This window comes from Vulpes lagopus, chromosome 10 (genome assembly GCF_018345385.1).
Source record: "Vulpes lagopus strain Blue_001 chromosome 10, ASM1834538v1, whole genome shotgun sequence".
Classification (NCBI taxonomy): Eukaryota; Metazoa; Chordata; class Mammalia; order Carnivora; family Canidae; genus Vulpes; species Vulpes lagopus.
The window spans coordinates 97,610,574-97,632,936 of NC_054833.1; the positions used below are offsets into that span (position 1 = coordinate 97,610,574).

Below are 22,363 nucleotides of genomic sequence, written 5' to 3' on the forward strand. Positions count from 1 at the left end.
CCGTGTAATGCTGCACTAACCATGCATGATGCTTGGCCAAGTTTTTGGAGTCCTTGAGGAGACCTTGCTAGGTCAAAGCATAGGGGACTGTTAAAGGCTCTTAATACATACCATGAAATTCCCTTCTGAAAGTTGTGCCACTTCACAGCGGTGTATCGAGTGCCACTCTCACCTTTCCCTTTTCAGCATTATGCATTGTTGATTTTCAAAGAAATCATTTTTAATTGGATGGATTAAACACCAGAACCTCATTCTTGTTTTTGTTTATATTTCTTTGTTCTTTATGTGAGATAAAACATTTTTTTTTACATATTTCGTAGCCATTTTTGTATTCTGTGAATAGTTTTTTCCTGTCTGCTCATTTATGTACTTCTCTTAATGATATTCCTGAGATCCTTATACGTTGATTAATTAGGCTTTGTCTGACATTTGCCTTTTTTCCATTTTACTATGTGCCATTTGATTTTGTTTGTTTTTATATACAATTTTTTTTTCTGAGTGACGTAGGTTATTTTTCAACTAAAAGTCAGATGGCTATTTACCTATTTTCTCCCCCCTCTTCAGATTTCTTGGTTTTGTGTGTGGTGGGGTATGTGTGTGTGTGTGTGTGTGTGTGTGTGTGTGTGTGTGCATTTCAACTTGCCGACTCTTGAAACCACCTGGAATTAATTTTTAAACAAACCCCACACTCTGATCCCTCTATTGTGAAGTGAAGATGTGTTTTCCCCACTGTCCCTATTTAATTGTTCCAGTGCCACTTATCCAAGAATTCTTCCACTTGGCACTGATTTTTGATGCTACTTTTAAAAGAAAAAAAAACAGATTCTATTTACTAAGGGATATTTCTGGGTCTTTTCTGTTGCTCACCTGATTCTCTTCCCTCTGCCCCAATACTGTGCTGACAATGGTTGTGGCTTTATATTGTGTTTTATTATGTAATTGTGTCAGTGCCTCCTCATTATCCTTCTTTTTCAAAACTTCTCCACTATTTTTGTTTAATTCTCCCAGAGGTACTTGAGAATCATTTTGTGTAGTTCTGAAAATGGGACCCATTGGGATTTTGATTGTAACTGCATTATATTTATCGATCATTTTGTTGCAATCTGACACCTTTAATATATGGGGACTTTCTCTCCAAACATGCTGTACATACTGCTCCATTCATTTGAGTCTTTTAAAATATCTCTGCCAGATTTTGTGGCTTTTCTTCTAGTTTCTCAATATTTCTTGTTCAAGTTAAGCTTCACTATTTTAATCTTTTTGGTTGCCTTTTTTGGAATATGTTCATGCCTCCCATTATGTCTTCTCACTGGTCATTTAAGTTGTATGGGAAATGCATTAATTAAAAAATATTTTTATTGGGCAGCCCCGATGGCCCAGTGGTTTGGCGCTGCCTTCAGCCCGGGGTATGATCCTGGGTCTCCCTCAGGATCGAGTCCTAGGTCGGGTTCCCTGCATGGAGCCTGCTTCTCCCTCTGTCTCTGCCTCTCCTTCTCTCTCTCTCTCTCTCTGTCATGAATAAAAAAAATTTTTACAAAAAAATATTTTTATTTATTTGAATGTCACCCATGCTATATAAGAAGCTTGTAATTGAGAAAAGTTAAACAATACATAAGAATATTGAATAAAAATGAAAGACCTCCTTAGTGCCTCTTCCCCCATCCCCCCTCCTTGCCTGAGAGCCAGCCATTGTTAATAATTAGGCAGTAGTTACAGACAATTAACAGTGGATTATTCTAGACCTTTACCATTTGCATACGCATATTTTAACATAAGTGGGATCCTACCATTATGTCAAAGCATATGACTCTATTTTCATTTTTTTAACCATTCTCCTCTGATAGATGGTTACCTATAGCTTATATCTCTTTCTTTTCCCAGAATTGGAGGCCCAGAATCCAAATTGCTGCTTCAAGGGTTTGTGCAGGTTTTTATTGCCAATGACTAAATACAACAAAGATTTTTTTTTAAATTTTTTATTATTATTATTGTTTTTATTGAAGTTCAATTTGCCAACATAGCATAACACCCAGTGCTCATTCCGCCAAGTGCCCCCCTCATTGCCCATCACCTGGTCACCCCAACCTCCCCTTCCACTACCCCTTGTTCATTTCCTAGAGTTAGGTGTCTTTCATGTTTTGTCACCCTCACTGATATTTCACTCATTTTTTCTCCTTTCCCTTTATTCCCTTCCACTAATTTTTATATTCCCAAATGAATGAGACCATATAATGTTTGTCCTTTTCTGATTGATTTATTTCACTCAGCATAATACCCTCCAGGTCCATCCATGTCGAAGCGAATGATGAGTATTTGTCATTTCTAATGGCTGAGGAATATTCCATTGTATACATAGACCACATCTTCTTTATCCATTCAGCTTTTGATGGACATCGAGGCTCCTTCCACAGTTTGGCTATTGTGGACATTGCTGCTATAAACATCGGGGTGCAGGTGTCCAACAAAGATTTATTTCTCACCCCTGCTGTACCGGCAGGGTACCAGCAGGGAAGGCCGGTGGGGCAGGGAAGGTTGGTGGGGCATTCAGCTCTACCCAGTCCCTCAGGAGCCCGGGTCTATCTTGGAGGCTCAATTGTCCCATAGCTGCCACCAAAAGCAGCTCATAGCTTACTTGGTTACTAGTGTGGAAGAGAGAGAGCAGGAAGTGAAATGTTTCTTTCTTTCTTTTTTTTTTTTTTTTTGAGATTTTATTTATTTATTCATGAGAGACACAGAGAGAGAGGCAGAGACACAGGGAGAGGGAGAAGCAGGCTCACTGCAGGGATCCCAGGACCCCAGGATCACACCCTGAGCCAAAGGCAGTCAACCACTGAGCCACCCAGGCGTCCATGGGAGTGAAGTGTTTCTGTTCAGAGAGGACACACATTTCTTCTGCTCAGGATCCCTTGGCCTGAACTAGTGTGATGTGATTATATACCAGGTGTGTGGCAGGGGGCATTTCAAATTTTTAAGATGTCTGTTAAATGTGCATTTAAAATTTTTGTAGGTGTTGATTAAATTACCCTCCTTAAAGAGGATACCTGTTTATACTTTGACCAAGGGCACTGTGGCTGTCCTTTTCCCCACACCCTTGCCAAAGTATACGATCAACCTTATTTCTGCCTGTCTTCCTCATTTTATGGTTTTCACTTTTCCTGATGAAGGATGAGATTGACCTTGCCTTTTAATGAGTTGTGACCATTTTTAAATCTTCGAATTTTTATCTGGGTTTTTTTTTTTGCCATTTTTATTGGGTTTTATTCCATTTTATTGATTTGAAAGGTTTTTTTAACAGTCTAGACAACACTTTGTTATAAATGTCAATATTTCATTGATCTGTCATTTGTCTTTTTTTTAATTGATGAGCTCATTGTTATTCAAAGTCTTTCGTTTACATTAGGGCTGCTCTTGGTGTTTGTTGTAGTACTATGGGCATGGACAGTTGTATAATGACATGTATCCATCATTATAATACAGAGCAGTTTCACTACCCTAAACATCCTCTATGTTCCACCTATTCATCTCTGTCTCCCCAGTCCCATGGGAACATTGGGTCATAGGACATACATGTATATCTTTGGGTCTCTGTGGGTGTCCGTTCACTCTTTCATTCCCATTATAGGTAATTTGTATTTTCTTTTTTTTTTTTTAATTTATGCTAAGTCTGGCTAGGAGTTTAATTTTGTAATGCTTTCAAAGGACCACTTTTGATTTCATTGATATTCTCTATAATTTTACTGTTTTTAATTTCATTTATTTCTATTCCTTTTTAATTTTCTTCTTTCTGCTAGCTTTGAGTTTAATTTGCTCTTCTTTGTTGTTTATTTAAGGTGGAAGCTTAGACCTCCCTTCATTTCTTCGATAAGCATAGAGTGCTATAAATTTCCCTCTGTACACTGTTTTACCTGCCTCCTGCAAGCTTTGATATGATGCATTCATTTCACTATCATTTGGTTTACAAATTTTTAAATTTTCCTGGAGACTTCTTTGACCCACGGGTTAATTTAGAAGTGTGTAGTTTAATTTCCAAATATTAAGGATGAGATTTCCAGATATATTTTTGTTAATTTGTAGTTTAATGTTGTTACAATCAGAGAACACAGTTTTGATGATGTCTATTCTGAACTTTCCATGGTGTGTTTTATGACCCCGACTGTGATAAGTGTTCCATGTGCCCTTGCAAGGAACATACATGCTGCTTTTTCTGTGTAAGGTATTCTTGAAATGTCCATTAGGTAAATTGATTCGTAGTGTTTTTAAGGTATTTTGTATCCTTATTGATTTTACATTTTCTTCTTCTGTTCATTACTGAGAGTAATGTTGACGTCTCCACCATAGTTGTGTATTTTTTCTAATACTCCCTCCAGGTCATGCAGTTTTTACGTCATATATTTGTAATTTAGTTAAGTGCATAAACATTTTGGACTGTTATATATTCTTAGAGAACTGCCTCTTGTATTGTTATGTTCCTGTTTTTCTTTAGTAGTAGTCTTTGGTTTGAACTCTACTTTGTCAAGCTTTCTTTTCATTATTGGCTATGGCTTTATATTGAAAGTAGATTACTTAAAGCAACATATAGTGGAGTCTTGCTTTTTCATCAAGTTTGACCTTATGAGTCCTTTAAATTTGATGTTTATGCCATTTACATGGATGTATTTATTTATGTAATTGTATTACAATTTTGCATCTTGCCAGCTTTTTTTTATTTGCCCTATCAGTTCTTTGTTTCATTTTTTTCTGCTTTTTCTGCACTCCTGTGAGTTAAATTTTTTTAAAGCTTAGCATGTCTTATGATGCTTTTTAATCTTCACAATTATTTATACCTCCAGTTTATTTTTTAAAGTAATTGCCCTAAAGCTTTGTGATATATCTTTACACAGTTTACCTACATATAACATACACTGTTTCATATGTAGTTTGATGATCTTGTGATATATTCCCATTTTTCTCCCATTTCTCTTCTGTCTTATTGTCATCTTATGTGTTACTTTTACATATGCCATAAACATACAGTACGTTGTTGCTCTTTTCACTTAAGACACTCATTTAACTTTAGAGCAATTTAAGGTAATGAAAAATTTTTATTTTTACCTTCATTTATTCCATTCTCAGTGTTCTTTATTTGCATAGATCCAAGTTTCTGTCTGGTGTCATATTTCTTCATCTTAAGTATTTCCTTCGACATTCTGTATAGAGTAGGTGTGCTGGTGATGAAGTCCATTAGTTTTTGTCTGAGAAATCTTTCTTTTTCGTTTGTGAAAGATATTTTTGCTGGATACCAAGTTGTTAATTAACAATCTTTTTATCACTTTGTAGATACTGTTTCTCTGTTTTGTCATGCATGATTTTTTATAAGAAGTCTGATGCAATTCTTATTTTTGTTCCTTGCTATGAAATGTGTCCTTTTTCTTTGATGGCAAGATATTCTCTATTTTGTTTTCTGCAGTTTCAGTATCATGACTTGGTATATTGTATTATATCATGTTCTTTTAATGGAGGGAGCATTTATCCTTCTCTGTGTTTTCTGAACTCAGGATTAGTGGTTTAGTACTATCATTAATTTTAACATTTCTGGATATTCATATTTCAAATAGTTCTTCTGCCCATTCTCCCTTTCTTCTCCCTTTGGGATTCCAGTGATATGTATGTCAGAGTACTTGGTTTCATTCAATAGATCTTAGATACCTTCTTCCCCCTCTACTTTTTAAATTTGAGTTTCAGATTGGCTAATTTCTATTGATCTACCTTCAAATTTTCTGATTTTTTTCCCCTTAGCTATGTTGAGTATACCAATCCAGAAACTGGAAGACTAGTCCATAGGTTTTTCTTCTCTGTTGTTTTTTTGTTGTTGATTCAGGATTTTATTAGAATGAATTAAAAATTATGGACTGTGTGATTTCTGTTCCGTTTTTCTAGTGTATTGAGATTTTCCTTGCAATATAATATATACTTGTTTTTATAGATACTTAATGGATATTTGAAGAGAATGTGTAGTTTCATTCTAAAACAAAGTTGATAATGAATTATTCATGTTTATTTTATACTAAATTATTTGCTATACTTTGTAAGTTCTGGTCAAGTCAAATTTTTTCTATCACATTTTCTAGACATAGAAGCTAAGTAATCATATTGTCTACAAATAATGATAATTTTGACTCTTTTCTTTTCCTACTTAATATTTTCTTGTGCTGTTCTTTTACCCCAAATAGTTTAATAATGAAATCATTGTATATATCTTTGTTTTTATCTTGACTTCAGTGGGAGTGCCTATTATATTTTACTATTAACATTAATTCAAACTGTTAATTTAATATAGCTTTTCCTTGTCATATATATTATTGGTCTTTTGCAGGGGGATATGGTCTGGAATGAATTTAAAATTTGGGTAATTGACTGTTAATGTGTCTACTAAGAGCATGTCAGTTTACCTTCTTTTACCAATTATTGTGAAATTTACATTAGTACTTTCAAAATTTAACTGTCTGTAACTTCAAGATATTTTACTCTTTAAATACATTATTTCTTTCTGTTTTCTAGTTCCATTTAAGACATTTATATCAGATTGATCAGTGGAATTGTTACATAGATTTTATTGTCATGCCCTCTTCAAGATTTTTCACAGAGGCAATGCTAAATTTGTTTAGTGGATTTGGAAGCTTTCCATTTTTTTCTCTATGCACTAAAATAATATCTATACTATTAGAACTACCTGTATCTTAAATATCTGAACGATTCTTGGGTAGACTTTTTCTTAGGAAATTCTTTAGTAACTACTCATTTTTTCCTATAGTTATCATTCTGTTCAGATATTTAATTTTAGTAACTGTATCTGTATTTCTTTCCAATTTCAGTTTCTTCTGAGTCATTTTTGCTAATGTGTATATTTTATAATATGCATTTTATTCAGTATTCCAAACTTCTCATCATGTTAGAGTACATGGTATTGCACGCATTTAATTTACATCTGTTATATTCTCATTTCATTTCTGATTGATTTTATTTGTATTTGCTCTATTTCTTCTTCAATGGGATTAATCAGTCATTCATCTATTCTCTTGTTTCAAGGATCAGTTTTTGTAATATAATGTTTTGATTCCCTTGTCATTTACTGCAGATTATTTGGATACTTTTTTAGTGTACTATGGGTTTTACCATTAACATCGTAAGTTTTGGTATTAGTTAGCTTCAATATCATAGAAAAACTGCCTATATGCAGCTGATTCCCTCTTTTTTTGTTATTGTCACTAACTATATCCTTATATAATGTACCCATTAACATACATATATGATTATTGCTTAATATGTTTATCTTATATCATAAAGGAAACAAAAAGTTGCAAATGAAAAATACAATAATGCTGGCTTTTATATTTGCTTATTGGTTATCTTTTCTAGAGTTTGGTATATCTTCATATTGCTTCAATTTGATATCTGCTATCCTTTAATTTTATTCTAAAGGATTCTAATTATCATATCTTTTAGGACAAGTCTACTAGTGATATTATTACCTCAGTTTTTGTTTATCTGGGAATATCATAATTCTTCCTTCATTTTTGAAGGGTAGCTTTGCCAGATGTAAAATTCTTGATTGACATTTTTTCTTTCAGCACTTTAATATGTGATTCTTCTGCCTCTGGCCTCCATCACTCCTGATGAGAAATTGACTTAATCTTATTGAGGATCTTTTGTACATGAGGTGTCATTACTGTCTTGCTGCTTTTAAGACTCTCTTTGAATTTGTTGTTGGCTGATTCTAATGTGTCTCTTGTAGATCTCTTTGAGATTATCCTAAGGGAATTTGGTGAGCTTCTTGAATGTATAGACTTACATATTTCATAAAATTTGGAAATTTTTGGCTCTTATTTCTTCACATATTGTTTCTGCCCCATTCTTTTCCTCCTCTCTCGAACACCCATTGTGTTTATGCTATTACCTTTGATGGAGTCTTATAGATCTGTGTTTATTTATTTTTTTTTTTTCATTTTTTTTCTTTCTGCTCAGACTGGATAATTTCAATTTATCTGTCTTCAAGTTTGCTGTTTTTTTCCTTCTGCCTTTATAAATCTTCTACTGAACTCTGTGGTAAAATTTTCATTTAAGTTATTGTACTTTTCACTTCTCAAATTTCCCTATGGTTCTTTTTTATGATTTTTAAAATCTCTGTTGATGTTTTCTATTTGTTGAGACATTGTTACCTTGGCTTCACCTCTTTGTCCATGGTTTCATCTACCTCCTTGAGCATATTTAAGACAGTTGATTGAAGTCTGCCAAGTCCAATGTCTGTCCTTCCTCGGGTAGTTTCTGTTAATTTCTTCTGTTGATGGGCCATATTTCCTGTTTATTTTATTTTTTTTTATATTTTTTAAAGATTTTATTTGAGACAGCAGAGGCTACACAAGAGAGCACACAAGCAGGGGAGGACGGGCAGAGGGAGAGGGAGAATCAGACTCCCTGCTGCACAGGGAGCTGAACATTGGGCTAAATCCCAGGACCCTGGGATCAATGACCTGAGCCAAAGCCAGCCACTTAACTGACTGAGCCACCCAGGCACACCCCTTTACTGTTTATTTTAATGTTTCATAGCTTTTTTGTTGAAAACTGGGCAGTTAGAATGTATGTGGTAACTTTGGAAATCAGACTACTCCCCCTTCTCAGGGTTGTTTTTGTTTCTTGTTTTGGGCTCTTGCTGTTTGTTTAGAGACTTCTCTGAGCTCTTTTTGTAAAGTCTGTATTCTTTGTCATGTGTGGTCGCTGAAGTCTCTGTTCCTTTAGCTTGTGTTAAGCTAGTTGTGACAGATTTCCTTGTATTCCAGGAGAAATAAAAATAGAAATAAAGAACAGAAAGAGAGAAAGAGAAAGAAAGAATGAAGGAGAGAAAGACTGATTCTCCTACATTAATTCTGTTGGGACATTCCTTCAGTGCTTAGCCAGGCCATTTACAACTGCCTTAGTTGTCACTTGTCCTTGATCTAAGCTTAGAGATCCATCAGAAGTGGAAAGTGTAGAGCTGTCTCAGGTCTTTTCCAAACATGCATTCTGCCCAGGGCAAGTGCTTAGCTTTCTAAATTTCCAGTATACATGGGCATTTTTTTAATGCTTTAATTTTCTGAAGAAACTCTCTAGCTTTTCCTCCCAGGCTTTCTATGCATCTATTGTTTTTCTCAACAGCACTCTTTTACCCTACTTGGCAGCAGATTGTTCATTTGCCTCACATTGTTTTGAAAGAATGACTCTCCATAGCCATTTTTTCCAACCTGAGTAAGTTTCAGGAATAGCAAAACAAAAGGAAATGCTTGTGCCCATCTTTCAGGTAGCCCACAGACCAGTTAGAACAAACACAGTTCTTTGAGGATAAGGTCTTCTCTGCTTTCTCCAGAATCAAGGACCATGGTCCTACACTGGGAATGTGGGGTTGCCTTATTCAACGCTACTGATGAGCTAGGGAGTGGGAGGGTCAAGGGCAAGCAAAAGTAATGCAAAACTTTCCTACTATGTTTGTGTTTTTTCTTGATTTAGTGTTTGTGTGGTTGCTATAAACTTTATTTTCCAGAAGACTAAAAGAGTTGGTTCTGAATAAAAAAAATTTTTTTTCAATGTTTCTGTTAGGGGCGGGGGACAGGCTTTTGGAGCTGCCTACTCTGCCATTTTGCTTTCTATTTAGTTTTTGAATGTCAGTAGGTTCAGCTTTTGTATGTTTTCTAGTTTATTAATTTCTACTTTGATATTTATTCATTCATCTTACTTCCCAAGGGTGATTTTTCTTTTACTGATTAGTCAGGGTCGATTTAGAATTCTTTCCTCCCAACCTCCCTTCTTCTCTTCCTTTCTTCCTCTCTCCCTCCCTCCCTCTCTCCCTCCCTCCCCCTCTCCTTCCCTTCCTCTCTCCCTCTCTCCATCTCTCCCTTCTTCCTTCCCTCCCTTCCTTCTGCATCCTACTACTTTGATAATATGTGTGTACTTAGTTTTTACTTTTCAAAAAATCATTATTATAAATTTTCTTAGCTCTTTATCTGATTGTCCTGAGGATTATTTTTTTCATTTGTAATAGTGGTTGAGATTTATTTTTAAATTGTTCTTTCATCTAGTATTATAGCATTGCATTTAGAGAACACAGTCCACACAGTATTTTCTTTTTAGCATTTATTAGTTTTTCTCTGATATTTTAGTAATTTTTATAAGTGTACCAAAAGTAGTTTTCTTTAAATTTTGTAGATTTTTTTCCTTACAGATTATGAAATTGAAAGTTTCTGTTTATACAAATACCTGTGATATTTACTAGAATGACCATCATTTTTATATTGTTCATATATCTTATATGTCTGTTTTCCATTTGCTTGATCTCTCCATGTCTGAAAGTATTGAATTTAAATCTTCAGCCCAACTTGCTTCTATCATTTTCTGTTGAATATTTTAATAATTTTGATCTATTATTTGCTGCAGAAAAATTCATTCCTATTATATATTAGTGACTATTTTCAATGAAGAAAATCGTCCTTTTCTATTTAATGCAATTTGCTCCTCAATTTTATTTTGATACTCTTACAAAATGTGGTACTGCCTGATACATCTTTGCTGATTCTTTTTTTTTGTTTTTTTCATCTATTCTTTTTAGAAGAGAGAGAGCATGCATGCATGGGGGTGGGGTAGGGCAGTGAGAGAGGAAGAGAGAGAAGCCCAAGCTGACCTCTAGCTTCACAGAGCCTTTTGTAGAGCTCAATCCCATGAACCCAATATCATGAGCTGAGCTTAAATCAAGAGTTCGTTGCCCACCTGACTGAGTCACCCAGGTGGCCCTGTCTTTGCTTATTCTTTTAATTTCTGTCACTAAGAAAATAAATATATGAGTACTTAAAATTGTTAGGTTTTATAATTGTTGTTAATATTCAGATACTTTATTTTTTTTAGTATATAATTGTATGTACTAAACGTTACGCTTGTACTTAAAAAAAAAAAAAAAATTTGGAGGGATGCCTGGGTGGCTCAGTTGATTAATCATCTGCTTTTGGCTCAGGTTGTGATCTCAGGGTCCTGGGGTTAAGATCCGTGGCAGGGAGTCTGCTTCTTCCTCTCCTTCTGCCACTCTCCCAGGCTTGTGGGTGCTCTCTCTCTCTCTCTTTAAAATAAATAAAATCTAAAAGAGATCATTTGGAATAATTATAGATTTTTAGAAGAATTATAAAGATTGTTTAGAAGAATTATGAAGAGTTCCTATATACCTCTTAAGCAGTTTTCACAGTTATTTACATTTTACAACATGATCATTTATCAAAACTAAGAAATTAACATTGTGCTACATTATGAACTAAACTGTGGACTTCATCAGGGTTTCACCAGTATTTCAGGAATATCCTTTCCAGGATAGATACCACATTGCATCTGGTCATTACTTTCTCAATACCCCTTTAATCCCAGACAGTATCGCCATATTTTCTTTGCATTACGTGACCTTGACACTTTTCAAAAATACCGGTCAGGAGTTCTGTAGATTGTTTCTCAGTCTGAGTTTGTCTGATATTTTCTCAAGAAGTAATGGGTTTGAGGAGTTACACCACAGAGGGAAGTACCCTTCTAAATGAATTATGTCAGAGTATATGTGGCATCGACATGATTTATCATGGGTGATATAGCCTTGATCACTGGTGTTTGCCAGGGCTCTCCATTGTGTAGTTACTGTCTCCCTGCACATACTCTATTCATTAGAAAGAAATTATTGAGTACGGTCACTCAAAAGGAGAGGAACTAAACTAAGTTCCACCCCCTAAAGGAGGGGTATCAATTGATGGGCATCTGTTAAAACTACCATGGTAGTTGATATGTTTGTTGGTGGGATACTTTGGTGCTATACAAATATCTGATTAATCTTTAAAGTTTTACCCACTAATTTTAGCATTTATCTCTGGATGTTGACTATAGCAATTATTTCTGTGGCATTCCAGTAGTGAGTTTTCTGTTTGCCTTAGTCTTTTGCATTTATTATTTGGAATTCTTCTGTAGGGAATATTGGTCTTTTCTCCACCATTTGTTTATTTATTCCAGAGTCAGCAAACTTTTTCTGTAATAAGCCAGATAGCAAACATTTTAGACTTTATGGGCCATGCAGTCTCTGTTACACAGTTCTCCCTACTTTTGTGGTTTGGAACTCCCATAGATAATACATAAATGAATGGGCATGGGTATGTTTTGATAAATCTTTCTTTTTAAAACAGGCATTGGGCCAGATTTGGCCTGCAAGCAACTTCTGATAAGTAATTCATTTATTTATATCAGATGAACTCATGGATATTTATTTTACTTTTTGGGTTATAAATGTAGTACTATCATTATTTATTTTCTTATTCAAATTATTCTAGTTTTGGTGACTGGGAACTCTTTCAGTTGGTTCCTTTTGGCATTCTCCTACCATTTGGGGCTTATTTATTTAATTTTTAAATACTTTCTTATTTTCTGGCACTGCAGTATCCTCAGGGTCATTTTTTTAAATGGATAGTTATATATATTTTGTTCTTTAACACATGAGATGCCTTCCACCTTCCTTTTCATCTGAAGGCCCACTTCATTGGTTTTGGAATTCTTAAGTTTACAATAATTATTTTTTTCAATTTTTTATTCTGGTATTTTATTTTTTATATTTTTATTTTTTTTTAAGATTTTATTTATTTATTCATGAGAGACAGAGAGAGAGAGAGGGAGGGAGAGAGAGAGAGAGAGAGAGAGAGAGAGAGGCAGAGACACAGGCAGAGAGAGAAGCAGACTCCATGCAGGGAGCCCAAAGTGGAACTTGGTCCCGGGTCTCCAGGATCAGGCCCTGGGCTGAAGGTGGTGCTAAAACGCTGAGCCACCCGGGCTGCCCGTATTCTGGTATTTTAATGTTCTCTGAAGTCTGCCTTATTTTTTTCCTACCATTTTGGATAGAGGAGTGTTGGGGTGTGAAAATGGAAGGTTTAATTTTTTGAAATTAGTGAGTTTTGTGGGGTCCCTGGGTGGTTCATTTGTTTAACCATATGACTTCTGCTCCAGGCATGGTTCCAGGGTTCTGGGATAAAGCTCCACATTGGGCTCCTTGCTCAACGGAGAGTCTGCTTCTCCTTCTGCCCCTCCTTTCTATTTGTGTTCCCCCCCCCCCCCCCGCCCTCACAAATAAATAAATAAATAAATAAATTTTTAAAAGAAATTTTGTAAGAAGTAAAGAAATAAAGTTAATTTATTTTCAACCTCTGCCTTCTCTATCACTGAGATCTTTCTTTGACCCACAGACTCAAGATACAGAGACTTCTTCTGATACACCTTGTTTGTGTTCTTGTCCCATTTTGTTTTTTTCTCCCTATCAGACTTACCTTGGTTGGATCTCTGTTGACCCTTCTGGAGGTCTGTTTCTCATGTTCCTTAAGGTTTTCTTTAAAAACTCCTGTGTCCTTGGGAAGCTTTTCAAGTATGTTTTCTCCCTCACAGATTTGATTTTCTGTGTGTTGATTTTGTCCTGTCTTGGTTCCAGTGGGAATTTTATTTCTTTGCTTGTGTTTTTCCTTTGGTTTCCTTACATCCTTTCTTATGTAAATGAGTCTTTCATTTCAGTCTCCTGCTCAACCTATTGGTTTCGTTTCATCATTTACATTTCCTTCTATCTCTTCTAAAAACAGAGGTTGTATTTTCTGTCATCTTTGAAAACAAGACACAAATACTATGTAAAAACGTGTAGTAGTGCTTTTCTTAGTTATGATTTTAGAGAACTTTTAGGGATAATCATATTCTGAATCGTTAGAAGTTTTTATGAATGTGTCTGCGATGATGTTATTGTTGCCAGGTTTTGTCCAGGTGTTCTTGATCAAAGAGATCATGTACTGTGGTTCAGTGTTTTCCAGGAGAGTGGTGTGGGAATTACTCTTGGTCCCTCATCACTTGGATGCTACTGAGTTCTCCAATCAGACTTCCACCTGGAGGATGGCTTAAATTACATGGCTCTGAGCCAAATTTCTTGGTCCAGCAGCTATTTCTCTAGTGTAGTTTTGCTGGGCTTAGTGGGAGATATTGCCTTCTCTGAGTAAATTATCTCAAATGATCAGTCTTCCGAACCTGAAACAGACCTATCTGGTTGCTTCCAGGACTTGTCCTATCTTTATTCTTGCTGAGGTCCTCATACCACAAGTTGTAATGACGGGATTCCCTGTGCCTTTCTACTCCCAAGGAAGTTGTCCCAGGATGTGGAAAGGATGCAGAGAGAGAGGTCCTTGCAGGTGTGGGACTTGAGGTCCAGAATCTGGAGATGTCTAGGGATGGCTGGTTTGGTGTGTATATAGCCACACAGCAGGCATGGACCTCTTCCTTTATTCTTTCTTGCTCTTGCTCTTGGCATTAGGAGGGCAATCATGTTTTATAACACAAAGTTCGTCAATTCAGTCCCACCTGGTGTGGGAGGCATTCCTTTAAGAGTCTGGAAAACCTTTGGTAACCCTGGGTTTCTGAGCTACTGTAATTTCATGTACTGTTTTTGTTTGGTGGAAAGCTGAGATAGAAATATGAGTGATAATTAGTCTGTTTCCATTTGAACCAATGGAGAATTGGAGCAGAAGGGGAGGGAGGCCCCCATGGCTCCTTAGGAGAGTCCAGCCCAGAAGGCTACTCCTAAGCCACGTAAAGGTGCTTTAGGTCTTCTGTGATCTTGACAGAGCTGAGGGCAAGTGCCTGAAGCTGTGGATATGCTGTCAGCCTCAACCAGGTTGGGCTCACTAGACAAGAGTGCGTGGTATGGGGTCTGGAGTCAAGATGCTTTGGGCCAAGTCTTAGCTCTCCACTGATTGTTGGAGGAGGGGCCTTGGCCAAGGGCTTTAACCTCTGGGTGCCTCAGCTTTATCCTCTGTTTAAAAAAGAATAAAATGACCTGCCTTGCTGGGTTATTTTGAAGATTAAATGAGTTCATATATATACTATATAGTTCATCTGTAGGGATCACATACAGCAGTGGCTGGCACTTCGTCAATGCTGGATGTGCGTGAGTTGGTAGTGATGTTATTTGACTGGCCTGGTAGTGGAAGGCTGAAGAGGATAGTGGGGAGTGATCTCTCTCCCCCATTTGGTGCTAGCTTAACTTGACCTTTCTCAGAGGAGGCTTTCCCACCTTCGGATCTGGAGTGGCCCTGTTCCCTCTGTCACCATTTCCTGCCTTACATCCTCTTCACTATCATTTATCACCACATGCTACTTCATGCTGGCTCATTTAAGGGCTGTGTCCCCCACCAGCCTTATGGCTTCTCACTGGTGAGGTGTGGCTGGGAAGCTGAGGACTCTTGCTGAGGAGTCTGATGAGCCAGGTATCCAATCTTGGCTAGCCATCTACTGACTCTGTGATCCAGAGAATGTTACCTACCTTCTCTGAGCCTCAGCTTTCTCACCTGTTCAATGGTGAGAGTCATGCCCACCGCCAGCTTGGGTATGAAGGTGAAGTCTAAAACCTCCTGAGTGCTCAGCGCAGTTCCTGGAACAGCATGTACCAATAAGGGTGATTATCATCATTACTATTCCTAATGAGGCAGCCGTCCGCTTGTCATCGTGGCAATGGTAATAATTGCACTGGAAGCTCCTTGCCCTTGCCTGCAGTAGAAGAGTGTCTCATACTGACTGGGATCACAGGGAGTAAATGTTAATTAATGATTTGGTTGAACTCTGAGAAACAGTTCAAGGTCTCAGATTGCTTATCTTTAAAGAAAGCTGGTGGGTGGGTATGAGCACATGAGTTTTTAATATTGAATGATTGTGTTTGTCAGTAATTACAAGGGGAGAGAATCGAAGACTGTCTCCATTGGAGGGACTGAACTTTGACAGTGCAGGTCTTATGCAGGCAAGGTGGGAGTGGTGCACAGGAGCAGTGCTGCCCGAACCTGGAGGCCCAGGTCTGTGTTTTCAGCAGGTGTGGAGTGTTAGGGCATGGCAGACTAAATAATGTAGGGCTTTTATCATCACCAGCACAAATTAGGATTCTGGTGCTGTTTAGAGTCTCCTGAGGAGGAAAAGTGGGATGTAAAACCTATAAGGGATGTAAAGAAGAAAATTAGGTCCTAGGAGATTGCAGATTCCAAGTATGATGGGGAATTCTGAGCCAGGTGTCCTCTGAGCTCCTTGTGAGCATTTTGGTCTTTCAGAAAACACAGTTCATTTTGTGAACCTGAAAGAAATAGGCTTTGTGAACACATTTTACGGATGGGGAGACTGAGGCCCAGAGAAATTAGACAGCTTGCTCAAGGTCATGTGAATAGAAACTGGCAGAGGCAACAATTTCCCCCACACACATCAGGCTATTAGGGATGATCCTGTTAATACCATTTGTTGTTGGGAGCGCCTGGGTAGCTCAGTTGGTTTGGCATCCAACACTTGGTTTCAGCTCAGGTCATGATCTCAGGGTGGTGAGATCCAGCCCTGAGTTGGGCTCTGTGCTCAGTGTGGAGTCTGCTTGAGAGTCTTTCTCTCCTTCTCCCTCTGCCTCTCCCCCCATTCATGCTTTTGCACTCTAAATAAATAAATGAAATAATTTAAAAAATACTATTTGTTGTTGGTATTGGGTTAATTTAAGTAGACATGGCTGTTGAGCCACCCGGTGGCTTAAGGGACCCGGTGGGCATGGGACCAGAGATGGTGGCCATAGCCTTTCTGTTTCCACTTGTGATTCTGACTCAATCCTCCAGTAAGTAGAAGACACCAAACCCCCCACCCATAGTGTGGCTCTCAGTAGCTGTGTAGATGTTGCACCCTTGCTGACTCTCCAGGCTTCTTGAGTAAGGCTGTCTCCCATACTTGGAAGGACTTATGTAAGTAGGTTGACTCTCCCTTCTTCCCAGGGAGGAGTTGATTATCCTTAGGGGGTTATATTCCTCAGGGTGGAGAAACATTCTGTCTTTAGTTCCTACCAAGGTTTGTATTCACAGGAGGATATGCAAGTGACCTTTACTATGGAATGCAAAACTACTTATTTGTATATTCTACACAACTACCCTGTGAGGTAGGTGCTGTTAGTTCCCCCATGGTTGATGAGTCATATGAGGCCCACAGAGATTTAACTTGCTCAAGAACACACAATAAAAGGCTTACCAGGAGATATAAACAAGATAGTCTTTTTCCATAGACTTATACTAAGTTCATTTTGTTGGTGAGTGAGTGCCATTCATTCATCCATCCATCCATCCATCTACCTATCCATTTCTGAACTTACCTCTTTACCCTCCCTTTTACCTATGAATCCAATCATCTGTCCATTTATCCATCCTTCCATTCACCCACCTATCCCAGTCTCCACCCATGTGTCTCCCCATCATCAACCATCCATTTCTCCATCTATCCATCCATCCATCCATCTATCCATCCCCAAATGCAGCCATTTATTCATCCACCTGTTCACTTATTCATTGTATTGGCTGTTTGTCTAACATGGTTTTCTGTTTCATCCTGGGGAAGAAGTTTCTCCTGGGGAAGAAGTTTCTCCTGGGGAAAAAGTTTCTCCATATGCTTTCTGATGCTGGAGACCTCCATGCCAACACAAATCCCTTAGCTCCTAAAATATATTTGGGCTTCCTCCTGATACTCCTAGGTTGGTGTTCTTGAGAATGCTATCTCAGGCAGTGCCAGGGTGCTTGTTCACTTTCCTTCCTCTGTAAACCTGCAGAGGGTTTTCCCCTTCAAAGATCTCCAAATGTGCAAAGTTGCAGGCTCTTCCAGAAACACTCTTCACTTTCTGAAGCATTATCACAAATGAATACTCAACTAGCCCCATTTCTTGATCCAAAGATTGGGAAGTTGGATTAGTTTGGCATGGTTTTACTTTTTAAAACTGTTATAGAGTTTGTGTGATACATTTAAAAATTATGTAATAAATCTAAAACAGATGTTCAGAGAGCATTTTGTAAGGAAAGAAATTTTAATAGAAATAGGCCAATTTAATTGTAGATAAATCAATTAAGGAAACCATTTAAATTGTCTCTGAAGAAGCAGTATGGCCTAGACATTTGCATATTTATTAAGTGCAAAGCAGTGAAAATCATTTAATTATTTTGCATAGCTTCTGTTATACATCAACCATTGGGACACAATCTCACTTTTCAACTTTTTTTTTTTTTTTTACTTGTGGAAAATTTTGAACATAAAAATTCAAACATGTAAACATAAACAGTCATATAACAGGCTCCCATTCACTTGCTACCCATCTTGAAAAATGATCAGCTATACCTGTATTCACTACTCCCTTCTTACCTTGTTTTTCTCTTTGTGAATTTCAAGGGCATATTCCTCACTCATTAATTTCATTGGGTCAGAATTCCATTATGTTGACATTGAAATGTAATGAACTTTTGAATGAGACTGTTTTACTTTTCCGTTGACATTTAGCTTTTTTAGGGGGTAAAGCATTGGGAGTTTTTTTTAATTAATTAATCTATTTATTATATATTTTTTAATAAATTAATTTTTATTGGTGTTCAGTTTACCAACATACAGAATAACACCCAGTGCTCATCCCATCAAGTGTCCCCCTCAGTGCCCGTCACCCATTCACCCCCACCCCCCGCCCTCCTCCCCTTCTACCACCCCTAGTTCATTTCCCAGAGTTAGGAGTCTTTTGTTCTGTCTCCCTTTCTGATATTTCCCACACATTTCTTTTCCCTTCCCTTATATTCCCTTTCACTATTATTTATATTCCCCAAATGAATGAGAACATATAATGTTTGTCCTTCTCCGATTGACTTACTGCACTCAGCATAATACCCTCCAGTTCCATCCACGTTGAAGCAAATGGTGGGTATTTGTCGTTTCTAATGGCTGAGTAATATTCCATTGTATACATGACCACATCTTCTTTATCCATTCATCTTTTGATGGACACTGAGGCTCCTTCCACAGTTTGGCTATTGTGGACATTGCTGCTAGAAACATCGGGGTGCAGGTGTCCCGGCGTTTCGTTGCATCTGAATCTTTGGGGTAAATCCCCAACAGTGCAATTGCTGGGTCGTAGGGCAGGTCTATTTTTAACTCTTTGAGGAACCTCCACACAGTTTTCCAGAGTGGCTGCACCAGTTCATATTCCCACCAACAGTGTAAGAGGGTTCCCTTTTCTCCGCATCCTCTCCAATATTTGTTGTTTCCTGCCTTGTTAATTTTCCCCATTCTCACTGGTGTGAGGTGGTATCTCATTGTGGTTTTGATTTGTATTTCCCTGATGGCAAGTGATGCGGAGCATTTTCTCATGTGCATGTTGGCCATGTCCATGTCTTCCTCTGTGAGATTTCTCTTCATGTCTTTTGCCCATTTCATGATTGGATTGTTTGTTTCTTTGGTGTTGAGTTTAATAAGTTCTTTATAGATTTTGGAAACTAGCCCTTTATTTGATATGTCATTTGCAAATATCTTCTCCCATTCTGTAGGTTGTCTTTTAGTTTTGTTGAAGAATTTCACACCTAGGGCAAAGTTGAAAAGATAATAAATGAACCCTCACATATTCTTTCTTTTGATTGACCAGTTATTAGCATCAGGACTGGCTTTTTTCTAACTGCATTCTTCCATGAGAATACTTGCAGACAGAAGAGATTTTCATACCTTTGAAGGCACATAGATAGTAGCACATGTCTTTAGAACCAGACATAGAGAGGTTCAGGTCTCACCTATTAGCTCTGCATTGTAGACTGGGGGAGCTTACTGTGGGTGGGGGCAGGGAGGGATATAGGGCTTTGTCTATTCTAGTCATTTTGGTCAGTGTGGAAGATTTTTGTAATTGAGAGAGTTGTCTGGCCTAGTGATTAAGAAAGCGAGTTTGGGATAAAAGTGTTCAAATCCCAGCCCTGCCCTTACCAGCGTGGAACTTGGTTGAGTGACCTAATCTCCCGGAAGCCTCATTTCCTCAGTGTAGACTGGGGATAGAAAGAATACTTACTGTACTGGGTTGTTGTCATATGGGGAAAATGAAATGGGACCATCCATGCCAGGCATTTAGTATCTGACCAATAAGTTTGACTAAGCATTTGTTATTATTATAAATAAGGATACATTAGCCTAGTGCCTACCATGTAAATGCTCAGTATATGTTACTTGGCATAAGTAAGGGTGAAAAAGCCATACCAAATTGGTCTTTAAATATCTGATTTTTCTTGGGTACAATGGAAAAAATAAAGATCTTTAGCAAAAGCTCGTATTGTGATTCCAAGCAAAAGTAAGCCTTGGATGGACAGGCAGATGCCACCAGCCAGGCATGGCATCACAGTTGTCAAGGGAAACAGCCGAGTGCCTTTGGTTCCATTCAATGGTGTCCTAAAATAAACCAGGCTTCTTGAACACTCCTGGAAGTGTCAGCTTCCCCTGTTGAATGGCTTACCCCATGGCCTGGTGTGTGCTTCTATCCTGAGGGCTTTGTGCTGATATTTGTGCTGATATTTGTGCTGTTGTTGCCTGGGACTGATTCCTTTCCTCTCTCCCTTTTTTTCCCCTCTTTTCTGACTCTCTCATCTTGTGTCCCAGGTCGAAAGGATTGTAGACAAGAGGAAGAACAAGAAAGGGAAATGGGAGTATCTTATCCGATGGAAAGGCTACGGAAGCACGGAGGACACGTGGGAGCCAGAACACCATCTGTTGCACTGTGAAGAATTTATCGATGAATTCAACGGGTTGCACGTGTCCAAGGACAAAAGAATCAAGTCAGGGAAGCAGACCAGCGCCTCCAAGCTCCTACGTGACGGCCGAGGCCCATCAGTTGAGAAACTCTCTCACAGACCTTCAGAGTCTGGAAAGAGCAAAGGGACTTCCCATAAACGGAAGCGAATCAACCCTTCCCTGTCCAAGCCAAAAAAAGGATATTCAGGCAAGCCCCCTGCAGGAGGTGACAGGGCCACCAAGACGGTGTCTTACAGGACTACCCCCAGTGGTTTGCAGATCATGCCGCTGAAAAAGGCTCAGAATGGTATGGAGAATGGGGACGCCGGCTCTGAGAAGGATGAGAGGCACTTTGGAAATGGGTCCCACCAGCCTGGCTTGGATTTGAATGATGTAGGAGAGCAAGACCTGGCCGAATGTGGTGTTAACCATGGAGCGCTGGCAGAGAACGGGCTCGGTATGTGGCTTGTCTTTCTCCTCTGTGTTTGTTTCTTGCCATGGTGGCTGGGAGCTCTTCCTGAAGCCTAGGGAACTACATATGACATTCCCCCCCAACCCTCACCCAACAACCCTGACTCCTAGCTAGGGTAGTCATTCTCTTTCCACCTCTCTCACCCAGGGCCATGTGGCCTTGGTCATAGGCCCACACTGGGTACAGAAACTTATGCATGTGGGGAGGCCAAACCACTGATGCTCCAGCCAAGACCTGTGATGGGCTGAATATTCCTGACTACTTGAACACACCCGGGGCCATGATGACCACTCTTGAGCCTTGGTTCTGAGGGCTGATCAAAGTCCTCACCCGCCAGGACCCAAGATTCATGTCCCCTGAGGGCCAGTGCCTCTCTAAGGTACCATGCACTTCTCAGAGAAGAGCATGCTTTTCATCTCATTGAGCCCCTCATGGTGTAGTCCAGAAAAGTGGGATCTGCTCCTCTTTTCAGACCCAGTTTGGACATGAAATTCTCTAAACCCAATCTTAGCTGGAGCCTCTTGAGGCTCATCTGTTGCTGGCCTGGATGACCTGGCCCCATGTCTGTAGAGGTCCTGAATGCTGCCCTGACCACATCTTATGCTAATTTTCCCGGTTTGCACTTCTTGTTCCATCCTGGAAGTAACACAGCAAAGGTTATAGAATTCCTCCCCTTTACCAAGACCCCATAAGCAAAGTTAAGGAAAGAGGAGGCAATGACCCAAGTAATTAAAGCTCCCAAACCTGACATTTCCTTAATAGTGAAATTACTTCTTGACAAAGGCTTTGTGGCCCAGATCTTCCAGGTTAGCCATCTGTGCCCATTTTGTGCATACGGGTACATTTACCTGTGTGTCTCGGTGGTGGCATTTTTCCCTTTAGCTGCCAGAACCCTAAGCTTTGGGATGAGCATGGACAGCTCATGCTCAGCTGCAAAGGGACATCTGATGCCCTGGTTGGAAGCACAGTGTGTGTGGGAGTAGGGGTGTGGGACGCAGGTGGGACAGACAGCTCCCAGGACGGGGGTGACAGAGGCAAATGCACAGGAGAGCGTTGCTGATTTCAGAGTGCTCAGGGCATGCCCTGCTGCAGAGAATGGGGGCGTCTGGGGAATCTTGCCGGGGAATCTAAGCGATCTGCTCTGAGGTTCCTCTTTCTCCAGAGAGAGGAATTTCACCCAAACAGGATTTATTTAGCAGTGTCTGCCCCAGATTGACTCACGTTTCCGTCTGGGGATCCCTGATGCTGACATGACTCTGCCTGCTAACATATGTA

At 38.8% G+C, this 22,363-nt stretch overlaps 1 protein-coding gene across 2 annotated transcripts in view; it reads left to right on the plus strand.

The window, feature by feature from the left end:
• The window catches only part of CDYL2 (chromodomain Y like 2), a 234,434-nt gene that overhangs the window by 160,891 nt on the left and 51,180 nt on the right, over positions 1 to 22,363 (plus strand). For both annotated transcript variants that reach the window (XM_041771776.1, XM_041771777.1), the window contains exon 2: positions 20,485 to 21,073. In XM_041771776.1, the coding sequence (XP_041627710.1) occupies positions 20,485 to 21,073 (589 nt within the window). The remainder of the gene's footprint in view (positions 1 to 20,484; positions 21,074 to 22,363) is intronic.